Source organism: Hordeum vulgare, chromosome 3H (genome assembly GCF_904849725.1).
Source record: "Hordeum vulgare subsp. vulgare chromosome 3H, MorexV3_pseudomolecules_assembly, whole genome shotgun sequence".
Lineage (NCBI taxonomy): Eukaryota > Viridiplantae > Streptophyta > Magnoliopsida > Poales > Poaceae > Hordeum > Hordeum vulgare.
Genome location: NC_058520.1, coordinates 578,775,543 through 578,798,517, shown reverse-complemented (window position 1 = coordinate 578,798,517; position 22,975 = coordinate 578,775,543). Strand labels below are relative to the sequence as shown.

The following is a 22,975-nucleotide window of genomic DNA, read 5'->3' as shown; positions in this document are numbered from 1 at the left end:
ATTAGCACGCGCATTGAGCGATATACAACAACACTTGAAGGTGTCTTCCTCTTCTTGATTGACTTGTCCGACTAGATACTATTCTTATTCCTCCTCCTCTAGTTCCTTCCTTAGGTTCCCCAAATTCTCTAGTTCCTTCCTTAGGTTCCCCAAATTCTCTAGTTCGTTGATCCAACCACCTAAGCTTGTAATTTGAGCTTGATTGAGTGAACTAGTGCATTGGGTTGCCAACACATTATTTGGATTTATCTCATCGCCTATTTAGCAAATATAAACCGCATAATACATTACTCTATATATAGAGTAATGCAGAGTTACAGATCATCTAATTTCAGCATGCGAGGGAGATGTTCTGGTGCAATTCAAACATGATATTTGAGACTCAAAGAGAAAAGTATTCCGAGTAACGCCATTTTATTCGTTGGTTTAGAATAGAGAACACAAAAAGATGAATAGAAGCATTTTCAATTTGCAAAAATAAATAAATAACTAATAAATAATAGAGGTATGGCAATTGTGTAACAAAATATGGTCATCACATATTTTAATATTTTCATAGTTGAATTAAAAAAATTCATTGCGTAAGAAATTCTTTAAGTCATTAAAACATTGAAAAGGGAAAAATTTCTAAGGAATGAAAAGCCCAAAATGAAAACATGGTCATTGCATTTTAAAAATGTGCATCATATATTTTATAAATGTTCATCCAGTAATAAAAGATAATATGTGAAAAGGAAACATCGTAAAGAGTAAGGAAGAAAAAACAAAGGGTAAAGGAAAAAGAAGAAATAAGTAGGAGGATAAAGAGAGGAAACAAAACAAAAACATCAATAACAGAAAAGGACAAAAAAAGGGGAGCAAAAAAGAACTAGCGCACATCGATTCGCCCGTAATTGCTAGGTGCGCAAAATGACTATTAGGTGCACCACGAGCGGAATAGAATTCTTCCAATTGTATGGCTTACTCGATGGCAGCCCCTATGTAGTGGCCTACCTGCTAGAAACTTTGAAATCAATTCTTTGGGGGTATCCTTTGTAATGAACACCATGGCCTTCTCAGGCTCTTACATGTGGTGCACTACATGTGCGCCAATTGTTGCACCGAGGTGTCTTTCTTTTTTTCGTAGATTTGTTTGTTTAAAATGTTTATTTCTTGAACCATGCATCTAAAGCCATAGCCGGTTTCACCGTTGGATTTGTCGCGTCGAGATTTTTCAAACTAGATCACATGTTAATAGGTTTTGATGAAAAAAATCGCAAAGAAACCTAGAAAAGCCCGAAACCTAAAAAACAAAAAAGAGGAAAAATGAAAACAAAAAAGTTAGAAAAAAATCGGAACCCGGAAATAGGGTTGCGGTTTTCTCTTTTTTCTCTTTTCTAGAATCACATATGTTATCCCGAGTTGTGATTCTCGCACAAGCAAATATGTGCTTCCGTAAGAAATAAAATCGTGTTTTTCATGGAAACACATTTTTGCATTTTTCAAAGAAGCAAAAGAAGTATGTGCTTCCATAAGAGGCAAATAGTGTTTCTTGTGGAAGCACTATTTTTTCCCTTTTCAAAGAAACAGTTTTGTTTCGCGTAAAAACAAATCTTTTTTCCCTTGGAAGCACTATTTTTGTCATTTTCCAAAAAGCACACATGTTGAAAAAAATATAATAAAGTTCACAAATTACAACAAAATGAAAATTTAATAAATATCGTTTCCACTTTTCAAAAAATATTTAAAATCCAAGAACATTTTTTTCATTTGCGAATAATTTTTGAGTCAATGTTCTTTTTCGGACGACTGAACATTTTCATGAATTCATGCACATTTTTCTGAACTCACCAACATCTTTGAACTCGTGAATTTTTTTTTGAATTCATAACCATTTAGTTGGATTCAAGAACATTAGTTTGAATCTCAAGACATTGTTCTGACTTAAAAACGACCTAGATAAAAAAGTAGGTAAAACCTGACCTAAGAAAAAAAAAGGTGTGAAAAAAGAGTATGTGATCTTGTGCGAGGCGATTAACAGATGGCTATGACGATTCCCTCATACCATTAGTGGTCGATCTAGCATTAGCACGCGCATTGAGCGATATACAACAACACTTGAAGGTGTCTTCCTCTTCTTGATTGACTTGTCCGACTGGCTACTATTCTTATTCCTCCTCCTCTAGTTCCTTTCTTAGGTTCCCCAAATTCTCAAGTTCCTTCCTTAGGTTCCCCAAATTCTCTAGTTCGCTGATCCAACCACCTAAGCTTGTAATTTGAGCTTGATTGAGTGAACTAGTGCATTGGGTTGCCAACACATTATTTGGATTTATCTCATCGCCTATTTAGCAAATATAAACCGCATAATACATTACCCTATATATATAGAGTAATGCAGAGTTACAGATCATCTAATTTCAGCATGCGAGGGAGATGTTCTGGTGCAATTCAAACATGACATTTGAGACTCAGAGAGAAAAGTATTCCGAGTAACGCCCTTTTATTCATTGGTTTAGAATAGAGAACACAAAAAGATGAATAGAAGCATTTTCAATTTGCAAAAATAAATAAAAAATTAATAAATAATAGAGGTATGGCAATTGTGTAACAAAATATGGTCATCACATATTTTAATATTTTCATAGTTGAATTAAAATTGTTCATTGCGTAAGAAATTCTTCAAGTCATTAAAACATTGAAAAGGGAAAATTATCTAAGGAGTGAAAAGCCGAAAATGAAAACATGGTCATTGCATTTTAAAAATGTTCATCATATATTTTATAAATGTTCATCCGTTAATAAAAGATAATATATGAAAAGGAAACATTGTAAAAATTAAGTAAGAAAAAACAAATGGTAAAGGAAAAAACAAGAAAGAAGTAGGAGGATAAAGAGAGGAAACAAAACAAAAACATCACTAACAGAAAAGGACAAAAAAAGGGGAGCAAAAAAGAACTAGCGCACATCGATTCGCCCGTAATTGCTAGGTGCGCAAAATGACTATTAGGTGCACCATGAGAGGAATATAATTCTTCCAATTGTATGGCTTACTCGATGGCAGACCCTATGCAGTGGCCTACGTGCTAGAAACTTTGAAATCAATTGTTATGGGGTATCCTTCGTAAAGGACACCATCACCTTCTCAGGCTTTTTCATGTGGTGCATTGCATGTGCGCTACTTGTTGCAACCAGGTGTCTTTCTTTTTTTTCGTAGATTTTTTTGTTTAAAATGTTTATTTCCTGAACCATGCATCTGAAGCCATAGCCGGTTTGACCGTTGGATTTGTCGCGTCCAGATTTTTCAAACTAGATCACATGTTAATAGTTTTTGACGAAAAAAATCGCAAAGAAACCAAGAAAAGCCAGAAACCTAAAAAACAAAAAAAGAGGAAAAATGAAAACAAAAAAGTTAGAATAAAACCGGAACCCGGAAATAGGGTTGCGGTTTTCTCTTTTTTCTCTTTTCGAGAATCACATATGTTATCCCGAGTTGTGATTCTCGCACAAGCAAATATGTGCTTCCGTAAGAAATAAAATCATGTTTTTCATGGAAGCACATTTTTGCATTTTTCGAAGAAGCAAAAGAAGTATGTGCTTCCATAAGAGGCAAATAGTGTTTCTTGTGGAAGTACTATTTCTTCCCTTTTCAAAGAAACAGTTTTGTTTCGCGTAAAAAGAAATCTGTGTTTCCCTTGGAAGCATTGTTTTTGTCATTTTCCAAAAAGCACACATGTTTAAAAAAAATCTAATAATGTTCAGAAATTAAAACAAAATGAAAATTTAATAAGTATTGTTTGCACTTTTCAAAAAATATTTAAAATCCAAGAACATTTTTTTATTTCGAATAATTTTTGAGTTAATGTTCTTTTTCAAATGAGTGAACATTTTCATGAATTCATGCACATTTTTCTGAACTCACCAACATCTTTGAACTCGTGAATTTTTTGAATTCATAACCATTTATTTGGTGTCAAGAACATTTGTTTGAATTTCACGACATTGTTATGACATAAAAACGACCTAGACAAAAAAGTAGGTAAAAAACTGACCTAAGAAAAAAAAATGGTGTGAAAGAAGAGTATGTGATCTTGTGCCAGGTGATTAACTGATGGCTATGACGATTCCCTGATACCATTAGTGGTCGATCTGGCATTAGCACGCGCATTGAGCGATATACAACAACACTTGAAGGTGTCTTCCTCTTCTGGGTTGACTTGTCCGACTGGCTACTATTCTTATTCCTCCTCCTCTAGTTCCTTCCTTAGGTTCCCCAAATTCTCTAGTTCCTTCCTTAGGTTCCCCAAATTCTATAGTTCGCTGATCCAACCACCTAAGCTTGTAATTTGAGATTGATTGAGTGAACTAGTGCATTGGGTTGCCAACACATTATTTGGATTTATCTCATCGCCATTTTAGCAAATATAAAACGCATAATACATTACCTTATATATTGAGAGTAATGCTAAGTTACAGATCATCTAATTTCAGTATGCGAGGGAGACGTTCTGGTGCAATTCAAACATTATGGCATTTGAGACTCACAGAGAAAAGTATTCCGAGTAACGCCCTTTTATTCATTGGTTTAGAATAGAGAACACAAAAAGAAGCCAGGTGATTAACGCCCTTTTCATAAGTAGGAGGATAAAGAGAGGAAACAAAACAAAAACATCACTAACAGAAAAGGAGAAAACAGGGGAGCAAAAAAGAACTAGTGCACATCGATTCGCCCGTAATTGCTAGGTGCGCAAAATGACTATTAGGTGCACCATGAGCAGAATAGAATTATTCCAATTGGATGGCTTACTCGATGACAGCCCCTATGCAGTGGCCTACCTGCTAGAAACTTTGAAATCAATTGTTAAGGGGTATCCTTTGTAATAGACACCATCACCTAATCACGCTCTTACATGTGGTGCATTGCATGTGCGCCACTTGTTGCACCTAGGTGTCTTTCTTTTTTTCTAGATTTGTTTGTTTAAATTTTTTATTTCTTGAACCATGCATCTAAAGCCATAGCCGGTTTCACCGTTGAATTTGTTGCATTGAGATTTTTCAAACTAGATCACATGTTAATAGGTTTTGACGAAAAAAATCGCAAAGAAACCAAGAAAAGCCAGAAACCTATAAAACAAAAAAGAGGAAAAATGAAAACAAAAAAGTTAGAAAAAAACCGGAACTCGGAAATAGGGTTGCGGTTTTCTCTTTTTTCTCTTTTCGAGAATCACGTATGTTATCCCGAGTTGTGATTCTCGCACAAGCAAATATGTGCTTCCGCAAGAAATAAAATCGTGTTTTTCATGGAAGCACATTTTTGCATTTTTCGAAGAAGCAAAAGAAGTATGTGCTTCTATAAGAGGCAAATAGTGTTTCTTGTGGAAGCACTATTTTTTCCCTTTTAAAAGAAACAGTTTTATTCGCGTAAAAACAAATCTTTCTTTCCCTTATAAGCATTGTTTTTGTCATTTTCCAGAAAGCACACATGTTTAAAAAAATCTAATAACGTTCACAAATTACAACAAAACGAAAATTTAATAAATATTGTTTGCACTTTATAAAAAATATTTAAAATCCAAGAACAATTTTTTCATTTGTGAATAATTTTTGAGTTAATGTTCTTTTTCAAATGAGTGCACATTTTCATGAATTCATGCACATTATTCTGAACTCACCAACATCTTTGAACTCGTGATTTTTGTTTGACTTCATAACCATTTATTTGGATTCAAGAACATTTGTTTGAATTTCACGACATTGTTCTGACTTAAAAACGACCTAGATAAAAAAGTAGGTAAAAAACTGACCTAAGAAAAAAAAATAGGTGTGAAAAAAGAGTATGTGATCTTGTGCCAGGTGATTAACTGATGGCTATGACGATTCCCTGATACCATTAGTGGTCGATCTGGCATTAGCACGCGCATTGAGCGATATACAACAACACTTGAAGGTGTCTTCCTCTTCTGGGTTGACTTGTCCGACTGGCTACTATTCTTATTCCTCCTCCTCTAGTTCCTTCCTTAGGTTCCCCAAATTCTCTAGTTCCTTCCTTAGGTTCCCCAAATTCTCTAGTTCGCTGATCCAACCACCTAAGCTTGTAATTTGATATTGATTGAGTGAACTAGTGCATTGGGTTGCCAACACATTATTTGGATTTATCTCATCGCCATTTTAGCAAATATAAACCACATAATACATTACCCTATATGTATAGAGTAATGCAAAGTTACAGATCATCTAATTTCAGTATGGAAGGGAGACGTTCTTGTGCAATTCAAACATTATGGCATTTGAGACTCACAGAGAAAAGTATTCCGAGTAACGCCCTTTTATTCATTGGTTTAGAATTGAGAACACAAAAAGATGAATACATGGGAACACATGAATAAATCAATACGGTAAAATACAATCATTTTCAATTTGCAAAAATAAATAATAAATAGATGCATTTTCAAGCGACTTTGGCCTAGCCAAGTGTCGGGGTAGAAGAAATCAGCTTGCATGTATCGCGACACTTGTTATCTGAGCTATCCTTTTCCTTTGAGCAACGCTTAAAGCAATCCATGTCTTGCTCTATGGCTTTCTTATTGGCGGGGGTGGCCATGATGTAGCCAAATCTCGCAGCCATGTATGGGCATTCGACGTTGCAGTTGTCGGTGCAAGTAGGTTCCATGCATGCCTTGTCACAGTCGGCGCCGCATTGGGTAGAATAGTCCTTGACGGTCTTGTTGCCGGGGCAGCCACCATGCTTGTCGACGGATTCTTTCAGGGCACGCTGCCCTCCAGACGTTTGTATATTAAAGGCTTCTTCCTTCTTTTCCCCGACCTCGGCGAGCTCCGTGAACAAGCGCTCGATGAAGGTGACGCTGGTTGCCTCAGTGCCGCATGCCTTGTCGACCATGGCGGTGCACGCGACGTCCTTTTTCTCGCCCTTGCCACAGAGCTTGGAGTACTCGGTGAGGCAGGTGGGAGCAGCCTTCTCATCCCCGGAGGCCACCGGCACACATGATGTGGCCACCGCCACCACAAGGATGACGACTAGCAGCGACCCGGCCTTTCGCTTGGCGGCCATCTTGTTGTCGATTTCTCTTTGATAGCTAGACCACCAACACTAGTATTGATCGAGATGCTAGCATTGCATTACATTTATATAGGAGGTGAATCAGGGTCGGGGCGAGTGGTGTGATAGTGAGGCCATGACCCATTAGAGCTCCATAGACGCTAAATTTGGTGAATGCATTTCTACAAGACCGGCCAGAACATCCACCGACCTAGGTCCAATTTCTATTCAGGGAGCAAGCTCTAATTTTAGTACTAAAAGCATGCCTATATATATGTGAGGTCTGTATTTTTCTACTTATGTCTTTTAAGAAAAATCCTTGGATTTTCTATAGACGTAAATTAGGCGTGGTATGCATCTGTTGTTACTAAATTTAGCTCGCTAGACCTCCTTTCCTGACTGAGACCGTTCCCTCGTCGTGAACCGATGTGACACTTCTCCTTTCTTGGACGAGACCTCCTATTTCATGCCGAGGCACTCGCCAATTAAAAATTGAGCACGTCAAACTTGTAATGGGATGTCGTGTAGCAATTGTGTAGCAAAATATGGTCATCACATATTTTAATATTTGCACAGTTAAATTTAAATTGTTCATTGCGTAAGAAAAAAAAAAGGTGTGAAAAAAGAGTATGTGATCTTGTGCCACGTGATTAACTGATGGCTATGACGATTCCCTCATACCATTAGTGGTCGATCTGGCATTAGCACGCGCATTGAGCGATATACAACAACACTTGAAGGTGTCTTCCTCTTCTTGATTGACTTGTCCGACTGGCTACTATTCTTATTCCTCCTCCTCTAGTTCCTTCCTTAGGTTCCCCAAATTCTCTAGTTCCTTCCTTAGGTTCCCCAAATTCTCTAGTTCGTTGATCCAACCACCTAAGCTTGTAATTTGAGCTTGATTGAGTGAACTAGTGCATTGGGTTGCCAACACATTATTTGGATTTATCTCATCGCCTATTTAGCAAATATAAACCGCATAATACATTACCCTATATATAGAGAGTAATGCAGAGTTACAGATCATCTAATTTCAGCATGCGAGGGAGATGTTCTGGTGCAATTCAAACATGATATTTGAGACTCAAAGAGAAAAGTATTCCGAGTAACGCCATTTTATTCGTTGGTTTAGAATAGAGAACACAAAAAGATGAATAGAAGCATTTTCAATTTGCAAAAATAAATAAATAACTAATAAATAATAGAGGTATGGCAATTGTGTAACAAAATATGGTCATCACATATTTTAATATTTTCATAGTTGAATTAAAATTGTTCATTGCGTAAGAAATTCTTCAAGTCATTAAAACATTGAAAAGGGAAAAATTTCAAAGGAATGAAAAGCCCAAAATGAAAACATGGTCATTGCATTTTAAAAATGTGCATCATATATTTTATAAATGTTCATCCGGTAATAAAAGATAATATATGAAAAGGAAACATCGTAAAGAGTAAGGAAGAAAAAACAAAGGGTAAAGGAAAAAGAAGAAATAAGTAGGAGGATAAAGAGAGGAAACAAAACAAAAACATCAATAACAGAAAAGGACAAAAAAAAGGGGAGCAAAAAAGAACTAGCGCACATCGATTCGCCCGTAATTGCTAGGTGCGCAAAATGACTATTAGGTGCACCATTAGCGGAATAGAATTCTTCCAATTGTATGGCTTACTCGATGGCAGCCCCTATGTAGTGGCCTACCTGCTAGAAACTTTGAAATCAATTCTTTGGGGGTATCCTTTGTAATGAACACCATGGCCTTCTCAGGCTCTTACATGTGGTGCACTACATGTGCGCCAATTGTTGCACCGAGGTGTCTTTCTTTTTTCGTAGATTTGTTTGTTTAAAATGTTTATTTCTTGAACCATGCACCTAAAGCCATAGCCGGTTTCACCGTTGGATTTGTCGCGTCGAGATTTTTCAAACTAGATCACATGTTAATAGGTTTTGATGAAAAAAATCGCAAAGAAACCTAGAAAAGCCCGAAACCTAAAAAACAAAAAAGAGGAAAAATGAAAACAAAAAAGTTAGAAAAAAACCGGAACCCGGAAATAGGGTTGCGGTTTTCTCTTTTTTCTCTTTTCGAGAATCACATATGTTATCCCGAGTTGTGATTCTCGCACAAGCAAATATGTGCTTCCATAAGAAATAAAATCGTGTTTTTCATGGAAGCACATTTTTGCATTTTTCAAAGAAGCAAAAGAAGTATGTGCTTCCATAAGAGGCAAATAGTGTTTCTTGTGGAAGCACTATTTTTTCCCTTTTCAAAGAAACAGTTTTGTTTCGCGTAAAAACAAATCTTTTTTCCCTTGGAAGCACTGTTTTTGTCATTTTCCAAAAAGCACACATGTTGAAAAAAATAAAATAAAGTTCACAAATTACAACAAAATGAAAATTTAATAAATATCGTTTCCACTTTTCAAAAAATATTTAAAATCCAAGAACATTTTTTTCATTTGCGAATAATTTTTGAGTCAATGTTCTTTTTCGGACGACTGAACATTTTCATGAATTCATGCACATTTTTCTGAACTCACCAACATCCTTGAACTCGTGAATTTTTTTTTGAATTCATAACCATTTAGTTGGATTCAAGAACATTTGTTTGAATCTCAAGACATTGTTCTGACTTAAAAACGACCTAGATAAAAAAGTAGGTAAAACCTGACCTAAGAAAAAAAAGGTGTGAAAAAAGAGTATGTGATCTTGTGTCAGGCGATTAACTGATGGCTATGACGATTCCCTCATACCATTAGTGGTCGATCTAGCATTAGCACGCGCATTGAGCGATATACAACAACACTTGAAGGTGTCTTCCTCTTCTTGATTGACTTGTCCGACTGGCTACTATTCTTATTCCTCCTCCTCTAGTTCCTTTCTTAGGTTCCCCAAATTCTCAAGTTCCTTCCTTAGGTTCCCCAAATTCTCTAGTTCGCTGATCCAACCACCTAAGCTTATAATTTGAGCTTGATTGAATGAACTAGTGCATTGGGTTGCCAACACATTATTTGGATTTATCTCATCGCCTATTTAGCAAATATAAACCGCATAATACATTACCCTATATATATAGAGTAATGCAGAGTTACAGATCATCTAATTTCAGCATGCGAGGGAGATGTTCTGGTGCAATTCAAACATGACATTTGAGACTCAGAGAGAAAAGTATTCCGAGTAACGCCCTTTTATTCATTGGTTTAGAATAGAGAACACAAAAAGATGAATAGAAGCATTTTCAATTTGCAAAAATAAATAAAAAATTAATAAATAATAGAGGTATGGCAATTGTGTAACAAAATATGGTCATCACATATTTTAATATTTTCATAGTTGAATTAAAATTGTTCATTGCGTAAGAAATTCTTCAAGTCATTAAAACATTGAAAAGGGAAAATTATCTAAGGAGTGAAAAGCCGAAAATGAAAACATGGTCATTGCATTTTAAAAATGTTCATCATATATTTTATAAATGTTCATCCGTTAATAAAAGATAATATATGAAAAGGAAACATTGTAAAAATTAAGTAAGAAAAAACAAATGGTAAAGGAAAAAACAAGAAAGAAGTAGGAGGATAAAGAGAGGAAACAAAACAAAAACATCACTAACAGAAAAGGACAAAAAAAGGGGAGCAAAAAAGAACTAGCGCACATCGATTCGCCCGTAATTGCTAGGTGCGCAAAATGACTATTAGGTGCACCATGAGAGGAATATAATTCTTCCAATTGTATGGCTTACTCGATGGCAGACCCTATGCAGTGGCCTACGTGCTAGAAACTTTGAAATCAATTGTTATGGGGTATCCTTCGTAAAGGACACCATCACCTTCTCAGGCTTTTTCATGTGGTGCATTGCATGTGCGCTACTTGTTGCAACCAGGTGTCTTTCTTTTTTTTCGTAGATTTTTTTGTTTAAAATGTTTATTTCCTGAACCATGCATCTGAAGCCATAGCCGGTTTGACCGTTGGATTTGTCGCGTCCAGATTTTTCAAACTAGATCACATGTTAATAGTTTTTGACGAAAAAAATCGCAAAGAAACCAAGAAAAGCCAGAAACCTAAAAAACAAAAAAGAGGAAAAATGAAAACAAAAAAGTTAGAATAAAACCGGAACCCGGAAATAGGGTTGCGGTTTTCTCTTTTTTCTCTTTTCGAGAATCACATATGTTATCCCGAGTTGTGATTCTCGCACAAGCAAATATGTGCTTCCGTAAGAAATAAAATCATGTTTTTCATGGAAGCACATTTTTGCATTTTTCGAAGAAGCAAAAGAAGTATGTGCTTCCATAAGAGGCAAATAGTGTTTCTTGTGGAAGTACTATTTCTTCCCTTTTCAAAGAAACAGTTTTGTTTCGCGTAAAAAGAAATCTGTGTTTCCCTTGGAAGCATTGTTTTTGTCATTTTCCAAAAAGCACACATGTTTAAAAAAAATCTAATAATGTTCAGAAATTAAAATAAAATGAAAATTTAATAAGTATTGTTTGCACTTTTCAAAAAATATTTAAAATCCAAGAACATTTTTTTATTTCGAATAATTTTTGAGTTAATGTTCTTTTTCAAATGAGTGAACATTTTCATGAATTCATGCACATTTTTCTGAACTCACCAACATCTTTGAACTCGTGAATTTTTTGAATTCATAACCATTTATTTGGTGTCAAGAACATTTGTTTGAATTTCACGACATTGTTATGACATAAAAACGACCTAGACAAAAAAGTAGGTAAAAAACTGACCTAAGAAAAAAAAATGGTGTGAAAGAAGAGTATGTGATCTTGTGCCAGGTGATTAACTGATGGCTATGACGATTCCCTGATACCATTAGTGGTCGATCTGGCATTAGCACGCGCATTGAGCGATATACAACAACACTTGAAGGTGTCTTCCTCTTCTGGGTTGACTTGTCCGACTGGCTACTATTCTTATTCCTCCTCCTCTAGTTCCTTCCTTAGGTTCCTCAAATTCTCTAGTTCCTTCCTTAGGTTCCCCAAATTCTATAGTTCGCTGATCCAACCACCTAAGCTTGTAATTTGAGATTGATTGAGTGAACTAGTGCATTGGGTTGCCAACACATTATTTGGATTTATCTCATCGCCATTTTAGCAAATATAAAACGCATAATACATTACCTTATATATAGAGAGTAATGCTAAGTTACAGATCATCTAATTTCAGTATGCGAGGGAGACGTTCTGGTGCAATTCAAACATTATGGCATTTGAGACTCACAGAGAAAAGTATTCCGAGTAACGCCCTTTTATTCATTGGTTTAGAATAGAGAACACAAAAAGAAGCCAGGTGATTAACGCCCTTTTCATAAGTAGGAGGATAAAGAGAGGAAACAAAACAAAAACATCACTAACAAAAAAGGAGAAAACAGGGGAGCAAAAAAGAACTAGTGCACATCGATTCGCCCGTAATTGCTAGGTGCGCAAAATGACTATTAGGTGCACCATGAGCAGAATAGAATTATTCCAATTGGATGGCTTACTCGATGACAGCCCCTATGCAGTGGCCTACCTGCTAGAAACTTTGAAATCAATTGTTAAGGGGTATCCTTTGTAATAGACACCATCACCTAATCACGCTCTTACATGTGGTGCATTGCATGTGCGCCACTTGTTGCACCTAGGTGTCTTTCTTTTTTTCTAGATTTGTTTGTTTAAATTTTTTATTTCTTGAACCATGCATCTAAAGCCATAGCCGGTTTCACCGTTGAATTTGTTGCATTGAGATTTTTCAAACTAGATCACATGTTAATAGGTTTTGACGAAAAAAATCGCAAAGAAACCAAGAAAAGCCAGAAACCTATAAAACAAAAAAGAGGAAAAATGAAAACAAAAAAGTTAGAAAAAAACCGGAACTCGGAAATAGGGTTGCGGTTTTCTCTTTTTTCTCTTTTCGAGAATCACGTATGTTATCCCGAGTTGTGATTCTCGCACAAGCAAATATGTGCTTCCGCAAGAAATAAAATCGTGTTTTTCATGGAAGCACATTTTTGCATTTTTCGAAGAAGCAAAAGAAGTATGTGCTTCTATAAGAGGCAAATAGTGTTTCTTGTGGAAGCACTATTTTTTCCCTTTTAAAAGAAACAGTTTTATTCGCGTAAAAACAAATCTTTCTTTCCCTTATAAGCATTGTTTTTGTCATTTTCCAGAAAGCACACATGTTTAAAAAAATCTAATAACGTTCACAAATTACAACAAAACGAAAATTTAATAAATATTGTTTGCACTTTATAAAAAATATTTAAAATCCAAGAACAATTTTTTCATTTGTGAATAATTTTTGAGTTAATGTTCTTTTTCAAATGAGTGCACATTTTCATGAATTCATGCACATTATTCTGAACTCACCAACATCTTTGAACTCGTGATTTTTGTTTGACTTCATAACCATTTATTTGGATTCAAGAACATTTGTTTGAATTTCACGACATTGTTCTGACTTAAAAACGACCTAGATAAAAAAGTAGGTAAAAAACTGACCTAAGAAAAAAAAATAGGTGTGAAAAAAGAGTATGTGATCTTGTGCCAGGTGATTAACTGATGGCTATGACGATTCCCTGATACCATTAGTGGTCGATCTGGCATTAGCACGCGCATTGAGCGATATACAACAACACTTGAAGGTGTCTTCCTCTTCTGGGTTGACTTGTCCGACTGGCTACTATTCTTATTCCTCCTCCTCTAGTTCCTTCCTTAGGTTCCCCAAATTCTCTAGTTCCTTCCTTAGGTTCCCCAAATTCTCTAGTTCGCTGATCCAACCACCTAAGCTTGTAATTTGATATTGATTGAGTGAACTAGTGCATTGGGTTGCCAACACATTATTTGGATTTATCTCATCGCCATTTTAGCAAATATAAACCACATAATACATTACCCTATATGTATAGAGTAATGCAAAGTTACAGATCATCTAATTTCAGTATGGAAGGGAGACGTTCTTGTGCAATTCAAACATTATGGCATTTGAGACTCACAGAGAAAAGTATTCCGAGTAACGCCCTTTTATTCATTGGTTTAGAATTGAGAACACAAAAAGATGAATACATGGGAACACATGAATAAATCAATACGGTAAAATACAATCATTTTCAATTTGCAAAAATAAATAATAAATAGATGCATTTTCAAGCGACTTTGGCCTAGCCAAGTGTCGGGGTAGAAGAAATCAGCTTGCATGTATCGCGACACTTGTTATCTGAGCTATCCTTTTCCTTTGAGCAACGCTTAAAGCAATCCATGTCTTGCTCTATGGCTTTCTTATTGGCGGGGGTGGCCATGATGTAGCCAAATCTCGCAGCCATGTATGGGCATTCGACGTTGCAGTTGTCGGTGCAAGTAGGTTCCATGCATGCCTTGTCACAGTCGGCGCCGCATTGGGTAGAATAGTCCTTGACGGTCTTGTTGCCGGGGCAGCCACCATGCTTGTCGACGGATTCTTTCAGGGCACGCTGCCCTCCAGACGTTTGTATATTAAAGGCTTCTTCCTTCTTTTCCCCGACCTCGGCGAGCTCCGTGAACAAGCGCTCGATGAAGGTGACGCTGGTTGCCTCAGTGCCGCATGCCTTGTCGACCATGGCGGTGCACGCGACGTCCTTTTTCTCGCCCTTGCCACAGAGCTTGGAGTACTCGGTGAGGCAGGTGGGAGCAGCCTTCTCATCCCCGGAGGCCACCGGCACACATGATGTGGCCACCGCCACCACAAGGATGACGACTAGCAGCGACCCGGCCTTTCGCTTGGCGGCCATCTTGTTGTCGATTTCTCTTTGATAGCTAGACCACCAACACTAGTATTGATCGAGATGCTAGCATTGCATTACATTTATATAGGAGGTGAATCAGGGTCGGGGCGAGTGGTGTGATAGTGAGGCCATGACCCATTAGAGCTCCATAGACGCTAAATTTGGTGAATGCATTTCTACAAGACCGGCCAGAACATCCACCGACCTAGGTCCAATTTCTATTCAGGGAGCAAGCTCTAATTTTAGTACTAAAAGCATGCCTATATATATGTGAGGTCTGTATTTTTCTACTTATGTCTTTTAAGAAAAATCCTTGGATTTTCTATAGACGTAAATTAGGCGTGGTATGCATCTGTTGTTACTAAATTTAGCTCGCTAGACCTCCTTTCCTGACTGAGACCGTTCCCTCGTCGTGAACCGATGTGACACTTCTCCTTTCTTGGACGAGACCTCCTATTTCATGCCGAGGCACTCGCCAATTAAAAATTGAGCACGTCAAACTTGTAATGGGATGTCGTGTAGCAATTGTGTAGCAAAATATGGTCATCACATATTTTAATATTTGCACAGTTAAATTTAAATTGTTCATTGCGTAAGAAAAAAAAAAGGTGTGAAAAAAGAGTATGTGATCTTGTGCCACGTGATTAACTGATGGCTATGACGATTCCCTCATACCATTAGTGGTCGATCTGGCATTAGCACGCGCATTGAGCGATATACAACAACACTTGAAGGTGTCTTCCTCTTCTTGATTGACTTGTCCGACTGGCTACTATTCTTATTCCTCCTCCTCTAGTTCCTTCCTTAGGTTCCCCAAATTCTCTAGTTCCTTCCTTAGGTTCCCCAAATTCTCTAGTTCGTTGATCCAACCACCTAAGCTTGTAATTTGAGCTTGATTGAGTGAACTAGTGCATTGGGTTGCCAACACATTATTTGGATTTATCTCATCGCCTATTTAGCAAATATAAACCGCATAATACATTACCCTATATATAGAGAGTAATGCAGAGTTACAGATCATCTAATTTCAGCATGCGAGGGAGATGTTCTGGTGCAATTCAAACATGATATTTGAGACTCAAAGAGAAAAGTATTCCGAGTAACGCCATTTTATTCGTTGGTTTAGAATAGAGAACACAAAAAGATGAATAGAAGCATTTTCAATTTGCAAAAATAAATAAATAACTAATAAATAATAGAGGTATGGCAATTGTGTAACAAAATATGGTCATCACATATTTTAATATTTTCATAGTTGAATTAAAATTGTTCATTGCGTAAGAAATTCTTCAAGTCATTAAAACATTGAAAAGGGAAAAATTTCAAAGGAATGAAAAGCCCAAAATGAAAACATGGTCATTGCATTTTAAAAATGTGCATCATATATTTTATAAATGTTCATCCGGTAATAAAAGATAATATATGAAAAGGAAACATCGTAAAGAGTAAGGAAGAAAAAACAAAGGGTAAAGGAAAAAGAAGAAATAAGTAGGAGGATAAAGAGAGGAAACAAAACAAAAACATCAATAACAGAAAAGGACAAAAAAAAGGGGAGCAAAAAAGAACTAGCGCACATCGATTCGCCCGTAATTGCTAGGTGCGCAAAATGACTATTAGGTGCACCATTAGCGGAATAGAATTCTTCCAATTGTATGGCTTACTCGATGGCAGCCCCTATGTAGTGGCCTACCTGCTAGAAACTTTGAAATCAATTCTTTGGGGGTATCCTTTGTAATGAACACCATGGCCTTCTCAGGCTCTTACATGTGGTGCACTACATGTGCGCCAATTGTTGCACCGAGGTGTCTTTCTTTTTTCGTAGATTTGTTTGTTTAAAATGTTTATTTCTTGAACCATGCACCTAAAGCCATAGCCGGTTTCACCGTTGGATTTGTCGCGTCGAGATTTTTCAAACTAGATCACATGTTAATAGGTTTTGATGAAAAAAATCGCAAAGAAACCTAGAAAAGCCCGAAACCTAAAAAACAAAAAAGAGGAAAAATGAAAACAAAAAAGTTAGAAAAAAACCGGAACCCGGAAATAGGGTTGCGGTTTTCTCTTTTTTCTCTTTTCGAGAATCACATATGTTATCCCGAGTTGTGATTCTCGCACAAGCAAATATGTGCTTCCATAAGAAATAAAATCGTGTTTTTCATGGAAGCACATTTTTGCATTTTTCAAAGAAGCAAAAGAAGTATGTGCTTCCATAAGAGGCAAATAGTGTTTCTTGTGGAAGCACTATTTTTTCCCTTTTCAAAGAAACAGTTTTGTTTCGCGTAAAAACAAATCTTTTTTCCCTTGGAAGCACTGTTTTTGTCATTTTCCAAAAAGCACACATGTTGAAAAAAATAAAATAAAGTTCACAAATTACAACAAAATGAAAATTTAATAAATATCGTTTCCACTTTTCAAAAAATATTTAAAATCCAAGAACATTTTTTTCATTTGCGAATAATTTTTGAGTCAATGTTCTTTTTCGGACGACTGAACATTTTCATGAATTCATGCACATTTTTCTGAACTCACCAACATCTTTGAACTCGTGAATTTTTTTTTGAATTCATAACCATTTAGTTGGATTCAAGAACATTTGTTTGAATCTCAAGACATTGTTCTGACTTAAAAACGACCTAGATAAAAAAGTAGGTAAAACCTGACCTAAGAAAAAAAAGGTGTGAAAAAAGAGTATGTGATCTTGTGTCAGGCGATTAACTGATGGCTATGACGATTCCCTCATACCATTAGTGGTCGATCTAGCATTAGCACGCGCATTGAGCGATATACAACAACACTTGAAGGTGTCTTCCTCTTCTTGATTGACTTGTCCGACTGGCTACTATTCTTATTCCTCCTCCTCTAGTTCCTTTCTTAGGTTCCCCAAATTCTCAAGTTCCTTCCTTAGGTTCCCCAAATTCTCTAGTTCGCTGATCCAACCACCTAAGCTTGTAATTTGAGCTTGATTGAATGAACTAGTGCATTGGGTTGCCAACACATTATTTGGATTTATCTCATCGCCTATTTAGCAAATATAAACCGCATAATACATTACCCTATATATATAGAGTAATGCAGAGTTACAGATCATCTAATTTCAGCATGCGAGGGAGATGTTCTGGTGCAATTCAAACATGACATTTGAGACTCAGAGAGAAAAGTATTCCGAGTAACGCCCTTTTATTCATTGGTTTAGAATAGAGAACACAAAAAGATGAATAGAAGCATTTTCAATTTGCAAAAATAAATAAAAAATTAATAAATAATAGAGGTATGGCAATTGTGTAACAAAATATGGTCATCACATATTTTAATATTTTCATAGTTGAATTAAAATTGTTCATTGCGTAAGAAATTCTTCAAGTCATTAAAACATTGAAAAGGGAAAATTATCTAAGGAGTGAAAAGCCGAAAATGAAAACATGGTCATTGCATTTTAAAAATGTTCATCATATATTTTATAAATGTTCATCCGTTAATAAAAGATAATATATGAAAAGGAAACATTGTAAAAATTAAGTAAGAAAAAACAAATGGTAAAGGAAAAAACAAGAAAGAAGTAGGAGGATAAAGAGAGGAAACAAAACAAAAACATCACTAACAGAAAAGGACAAAAAAAGGGGAGCAAAAAAGAACTAGCGCACATCGATTCGCCCGTAATTGCTAGGTGCGCAAAATGACTATTAGGTGCACCATGAGAGGAATATAATTCTTCCAATTGTATGGCTTACTCGATGGCAGACCCTATGCAGTGGCCTACGTGCTAGAAACTTTGAAATCAATTGTTATGGGGTATCCTTCGTAAAGGACACCATCACCTTCTCAGGCTTTTTCATGTGGTGCATTGCATGTGCGCTACTTGTTGCAACCAGGTGTCTTTCTTTTTTTTCGTAGATTTTTTTGTTTAAAATGTTTATTTCCTGAACCATGCATCTGAAGCCATAGCCGGTTTGACCGTTGGATTTGTCGCGTCCAGATTTTTCAAACTAGATCACATGTTAATAGTTTTTGACGAAAAAAATCGCAAAGAAACCAAGAAAAGCCAGAAACCTAAAAAACAAAAAAAGAGGAAAAATGAAAACAAAAAAGTTAGAATAAAACCGGAACCCGGAAATAGGGTTGCGGTTTTCTCTTTTTTCTCTTTTCGAGAATCACATATGTTATCCCGAGTTGTGATTCTCGCACAAGCAAATATGTGCTTCCGTAAGAAATAAAATCATGTTTTTCATGGAAGCACATTTTTGCATTTTTCGAAGAAGCAAAAGAAGTATGTGCTTCCATAAGAGGCAAATAGTGTTTCTTGTGGAAGTACTATTTCTTCCCTTTTCAAAGAAACAGTTTTGTTTCGCGTAAAAAGAAATCTGTGTTTCCCTTGGAAGCATTGTTTTTGTCATTTTCCAAAAAGCACACATGTTTAAAAAAATCTAATAATGTTCAGAAATTAAAACAAAATGAAAATTTAATAAGTATTGTTTGCACTTTTCAAAAAATATTTAAAATCCAAGAACATTTTTTTCATTTCGAATAATTTTTGAGTTAATGTTCTTTTTCAAATGAGTGAACATTTTCATGAATTCATGCACATTTTTCTGAACTCGCCAACATCTTTGAACTCGTGAATTTTTTGAATTCATAACCATTTATTTGGTGTCAAGAAGATTTGTTTGAATTTCACGACATTGTTATGACATAAAAACGACCTAGACAAAAAAGTAGGTAAAAAACTGACCTAAGAAAAAAAAATGGTGTGAAAGAAGAGTATGTGATCTTGTGCCAGGTGATTAACTGATGGCTATGACGATTCCCTGATACCATTAGTGGTCGATCTGGCATTAGCACGCGCATTGAGCGATATACAACAACATTTGAAGGTGTCTTCCTCTTCTGGGTTGACTTGTCCGACTGGCTACTATTCTTATTCCTCCTCCTCTAGTTCCTTCCTTAGGTTCCCAAATTCTCTAGTTCCTTCCTTAGGTTCCCCAAATTCTCTAGTTCGCTGATCCAACCACCTAAGCTTGTAATTTGAGATTGATTAAGTGAACTAGTGCATTGGGTTGCCAACACATTATTTGGATTTATCTCATCGCCATTTTAGCAAATATATACCGCATAATACACTACCTTATATATATAGAGTAATGCTAAGTTACAGATCATCTAATTTCAGTATGCGAGGGAGACGTTCTGGTGCAATTCAAACATTATGGCATTTGAGACTCACAGAGAAAAGTATTCCGAGTAACGCCCTTTTATTCATTGGTTTAGAATAGAGAACACAAAAAGAAGCCAGGTGATTAACGCCCTTTTCATAAGTCGGAGGATAAAGAGAGGAAACAAAACAAAAACATCACTAACAGAAAAGGAGAAAAATAGGGGAGCAAAAAAGAACTAGTGCACATCGATTCGCCCGTAATTGCTAGGTGCGCAAAATGACTATTAGGTGCACCGTGAGCAGAATAGAATTATTCCAATTGGATGGCTTACTCGATAACAGCCCCTATGCAGTGGCCTACCTGCTAGAAACTTTGAAATCAATTGTTAAGGGGTATCCTTTGTAATAGACACCATCACCTTCTCAGGCTCTTACATGTGGTGCATTGCATGTGCGCCACTTGTTGCACCTAGGTGTCTTTCTTTTTTTCTAGATTTGTTTGTTTAAATTTTTTATTTCTTGAACCATGCATCTAAAGCCATAGCCGGTTTCACCGTTGAACTTGTTGCATTGAGATTTTTCAAACTAGATCACATGTTAATAGGTTTTGACGAAAAAAATCGCAAAGAAACCAAGAAAAGCCAGAAACCTATAAAACAAAAAAGAGGAAAAATGAAAACAAAAAAGTTAGAAAGAAACCGGAACTCGGAAATAGGGTTGCGGTTTTCTCTTTTTTCTCTTTTCGAGAATCACGTATGTTATCCCGAGTTGTGATTCTCGCACAAGCAAATATGTGCTTCCGCAAGAAATAAAATCGTGTTTTTCATGGAAGCACATTTTTGCATTTTTCGAAGAAGCAAAAGAAGTATGTGCTTCTATAAGAGGCAAATAGTGTTTCTTGTGGAAGCACTATTTTTTCCCTTTTAAAAGAAACAGTTTTATTCGCGTAAAAACAAATCTTTCTTTCCCTTATAAGCATTGTTTTTGTCATTTTCCAGAAAGCACACATGTTTAAAAAAATCTAATAACGTTCACAAATTACAACAAAACAAAAATTTAATAAATATTGTTTGCCATTTATAAAAAATATTTAAAATCCAAGAACAATTTTTTCATTTGTGAATAATTTTTGAGTTAATGTTCTTTTTCAAATGAGTGAACATTTTCATGAATTCATGCACATTTTTCTGAACTCACCAACATCTTTGAACTCGTGATTTTTGTTTGACTTCATAACCATTTATTTGGATTCAAGAACATTTGTTTGAATTTCACGACATTGTTATGACTTAAAAACGACCTAGATAAAAAAGTAGGTAAAAAACTGACCTAAGAAAAAAAATAGGTGTGAAAAAAGAGTATGTAATCTTGTGCCAGGTGATTAACTGATGGCTATGACGGTTCCCTCATACCATTAGTGGTCGATCTGGCATTAGCACGCGCATTGAGCGATATACAACAACACTTCAGGGTGTCTTCCTCTTCTGGGTTGACTTGTCCGACTAGCTACTATTCTTATTCCTCCTCCTCTAGTTCCTTCCTTAGGTTCCCCAAATTCTCTAGTTCCTTCCTTAGGTTCCCCAAATTCTCTAGTTCGCTGATCCAACCACCTAAGCTTGTAATTTGAGATTGATTGAGTGAACTAGTGCATTGGGTTGCCAACACATTATTTGGATTTATCTCATCGCCATTTTAGCAAATATAAACCGCATAATACATTACCCTATATGTATAGAGTAATGCAAAGTTACAAATCATCTAATTTCAGTATGCGAGGGAGACGTTCTGGTGCAATTCAAACATTATGGCATTTGAGACTCACAGAGAAAAGTATTCCGCCCTTTTATTCATTGGTTTAGAATTGAGAACACAAAAAGATGAATACATGCGAACACATGAATAAATCAATATGGTAGAATACAAGCATTTTCAATTTGCAAAAATAAATAATAAATAGATGCATTTTCGAGCGACTTTGGCCTAGCCAAGTGTCGGGTTAGAAGAAATCAGCTTGCATGTATCGCGACACTTGTTATCTGAGCTATCCTTTTCCTTTGAGCAACGCTTAAAGCAATCCATGTCTTGCTCTATGGCTTTCTTATTGGCGGGGGTGGCCATGATGTAGCCAAATCTCGCAGCCATGTATGGGCATTCGACGTTGCAGTGGTCGGTGCAAGTAGGTTCCATGCATGCCTTGTCGCAGTCGGCGCCGCATTGGGTAGAATAGTCCTTGACGGTCTTGTTGCCGGGGCAGCCACCATGCTTGTCGACGGATTCTTTCAGGGCACGCTGCCCTCCAGACGTTTGTATATTAAAGGCTTCTTCCTTCTTTTCCCCGACCTCGGCGAGCTCCGTGAACAAGCGCTCGATGAAGGTGACGCTGGTTGCCTCAGTGCCGCATGCCTTGTCGACCATGGCGGTGCACGCGACGTCCTTTTTCTCGCCCTTGCCACAGAGCTTGGAGTACTCGGTGAGGCAGGTGGGAGCAGCCTTCTCATCCCCGGAGGCTACCGGCACAAATTGATGTGGCCACCGCCACCACAAGGATGACGACTAGCAGCGACCCGGCCTTGCGCTTGGCGGCCATCTTGTTGTCGATTTCTCTTTGATAGCTAGACCACCAACACTAGTATTGATCGAGATGCTAGCATTGCATTACATTTATATAGGAGGTGAATCAGGGTCGGGGCGAGTGGTGTGATAGTGAGGCCATGACCCATTAGAGCTCCATAGACGCTAAATTTGGTGAATGCATTTCTACAAGACCGTCCAGAACATCCACCGACCGAGGTCCAATTTCTATTCAAGGAGCAAGCTCTAATTTTAGTACTAAAAGCATGCCTATATATATGTGAGGTGTGTATTTTTCTACTTATGTCTTTTAAGAAATATCCTTGGATTTTCTATAGACATAAATTAGGCGTGGTATGCATCTATTGTTGCTAAATTTAGCTCGCTAGACCTCCTTTCCTCACTGAGACCGTTCCCTGGTCGTGAACCGATGTGACACTCCTCCTTTCTTGGACGAGACCTCCAATTTCATGTCGAGGCACTCGC

At 36.7% G+C, this 22,975-nt stretch overlaps 2 protein-coding genes and 1 pseudogene across 2 annotated transcripts; all 3 read right to left on the bottom strand.

The window, feature by feature from the left end:
• Positions 1–6,279: 6,279 nt before the first annotated feature.
• LOC123440728 lies at positions 6,280–7,203 on the bottom strand. The gene has a single exon (XM_045117275.1). It carries the CDS (start codon positions 7,043–7,045, stop codon positions 6,440–6,442), a length of 606 nt encoding a protein of 201 aa, XP_044973210.1. The 5' UTR covers positions 7,046–7,203; the 3' UTR covers positions 6,280–6,439.
• Positions 7,204–14,012: 6,809 nt separating this feature from the next.
• On the bottom strand, positions 14,013–14,936 carry LOC123440727. Its single transcript, XM_045117273.1, has one exon. It carries the CDS (start codon positions 14,776–14,778, stop codon positions 14,173–14,175), a length of 606 nt encoding a protein of 201 aa, XP_044973208.1. The 5' UTR covers positions 14,779–14,936; the 3' UTR covers positions 14,013–14,172.
• Positions 14,937–21,760: 6,824 nt separating this feature from the next.
• LOC123440726 lies at positions 21,761–22,663 on the bottom strand (annotated as a pseudogene).
• Positions 22,664–22,975: the final 312 nt, after the last annotated feature.

Excerpts from the sequence above, each read along its gene's own strand:
- LOC123440728 (XM_045117275.1), bottom strand. The coding sequence starts at position 7,045 with ATGGCCGCCAAGCGAAAGGCCGGGTCGCTGCTAGTCGTCATCCTTGTG.
- LOC123440727 (XM_045117273.1), bottom strand. The coding sequence starts at position 14,778 with ATGGCCGCCAAGCGAAAGGCCGGGTCGCTGCTAGTCGTCATCCTTGTG.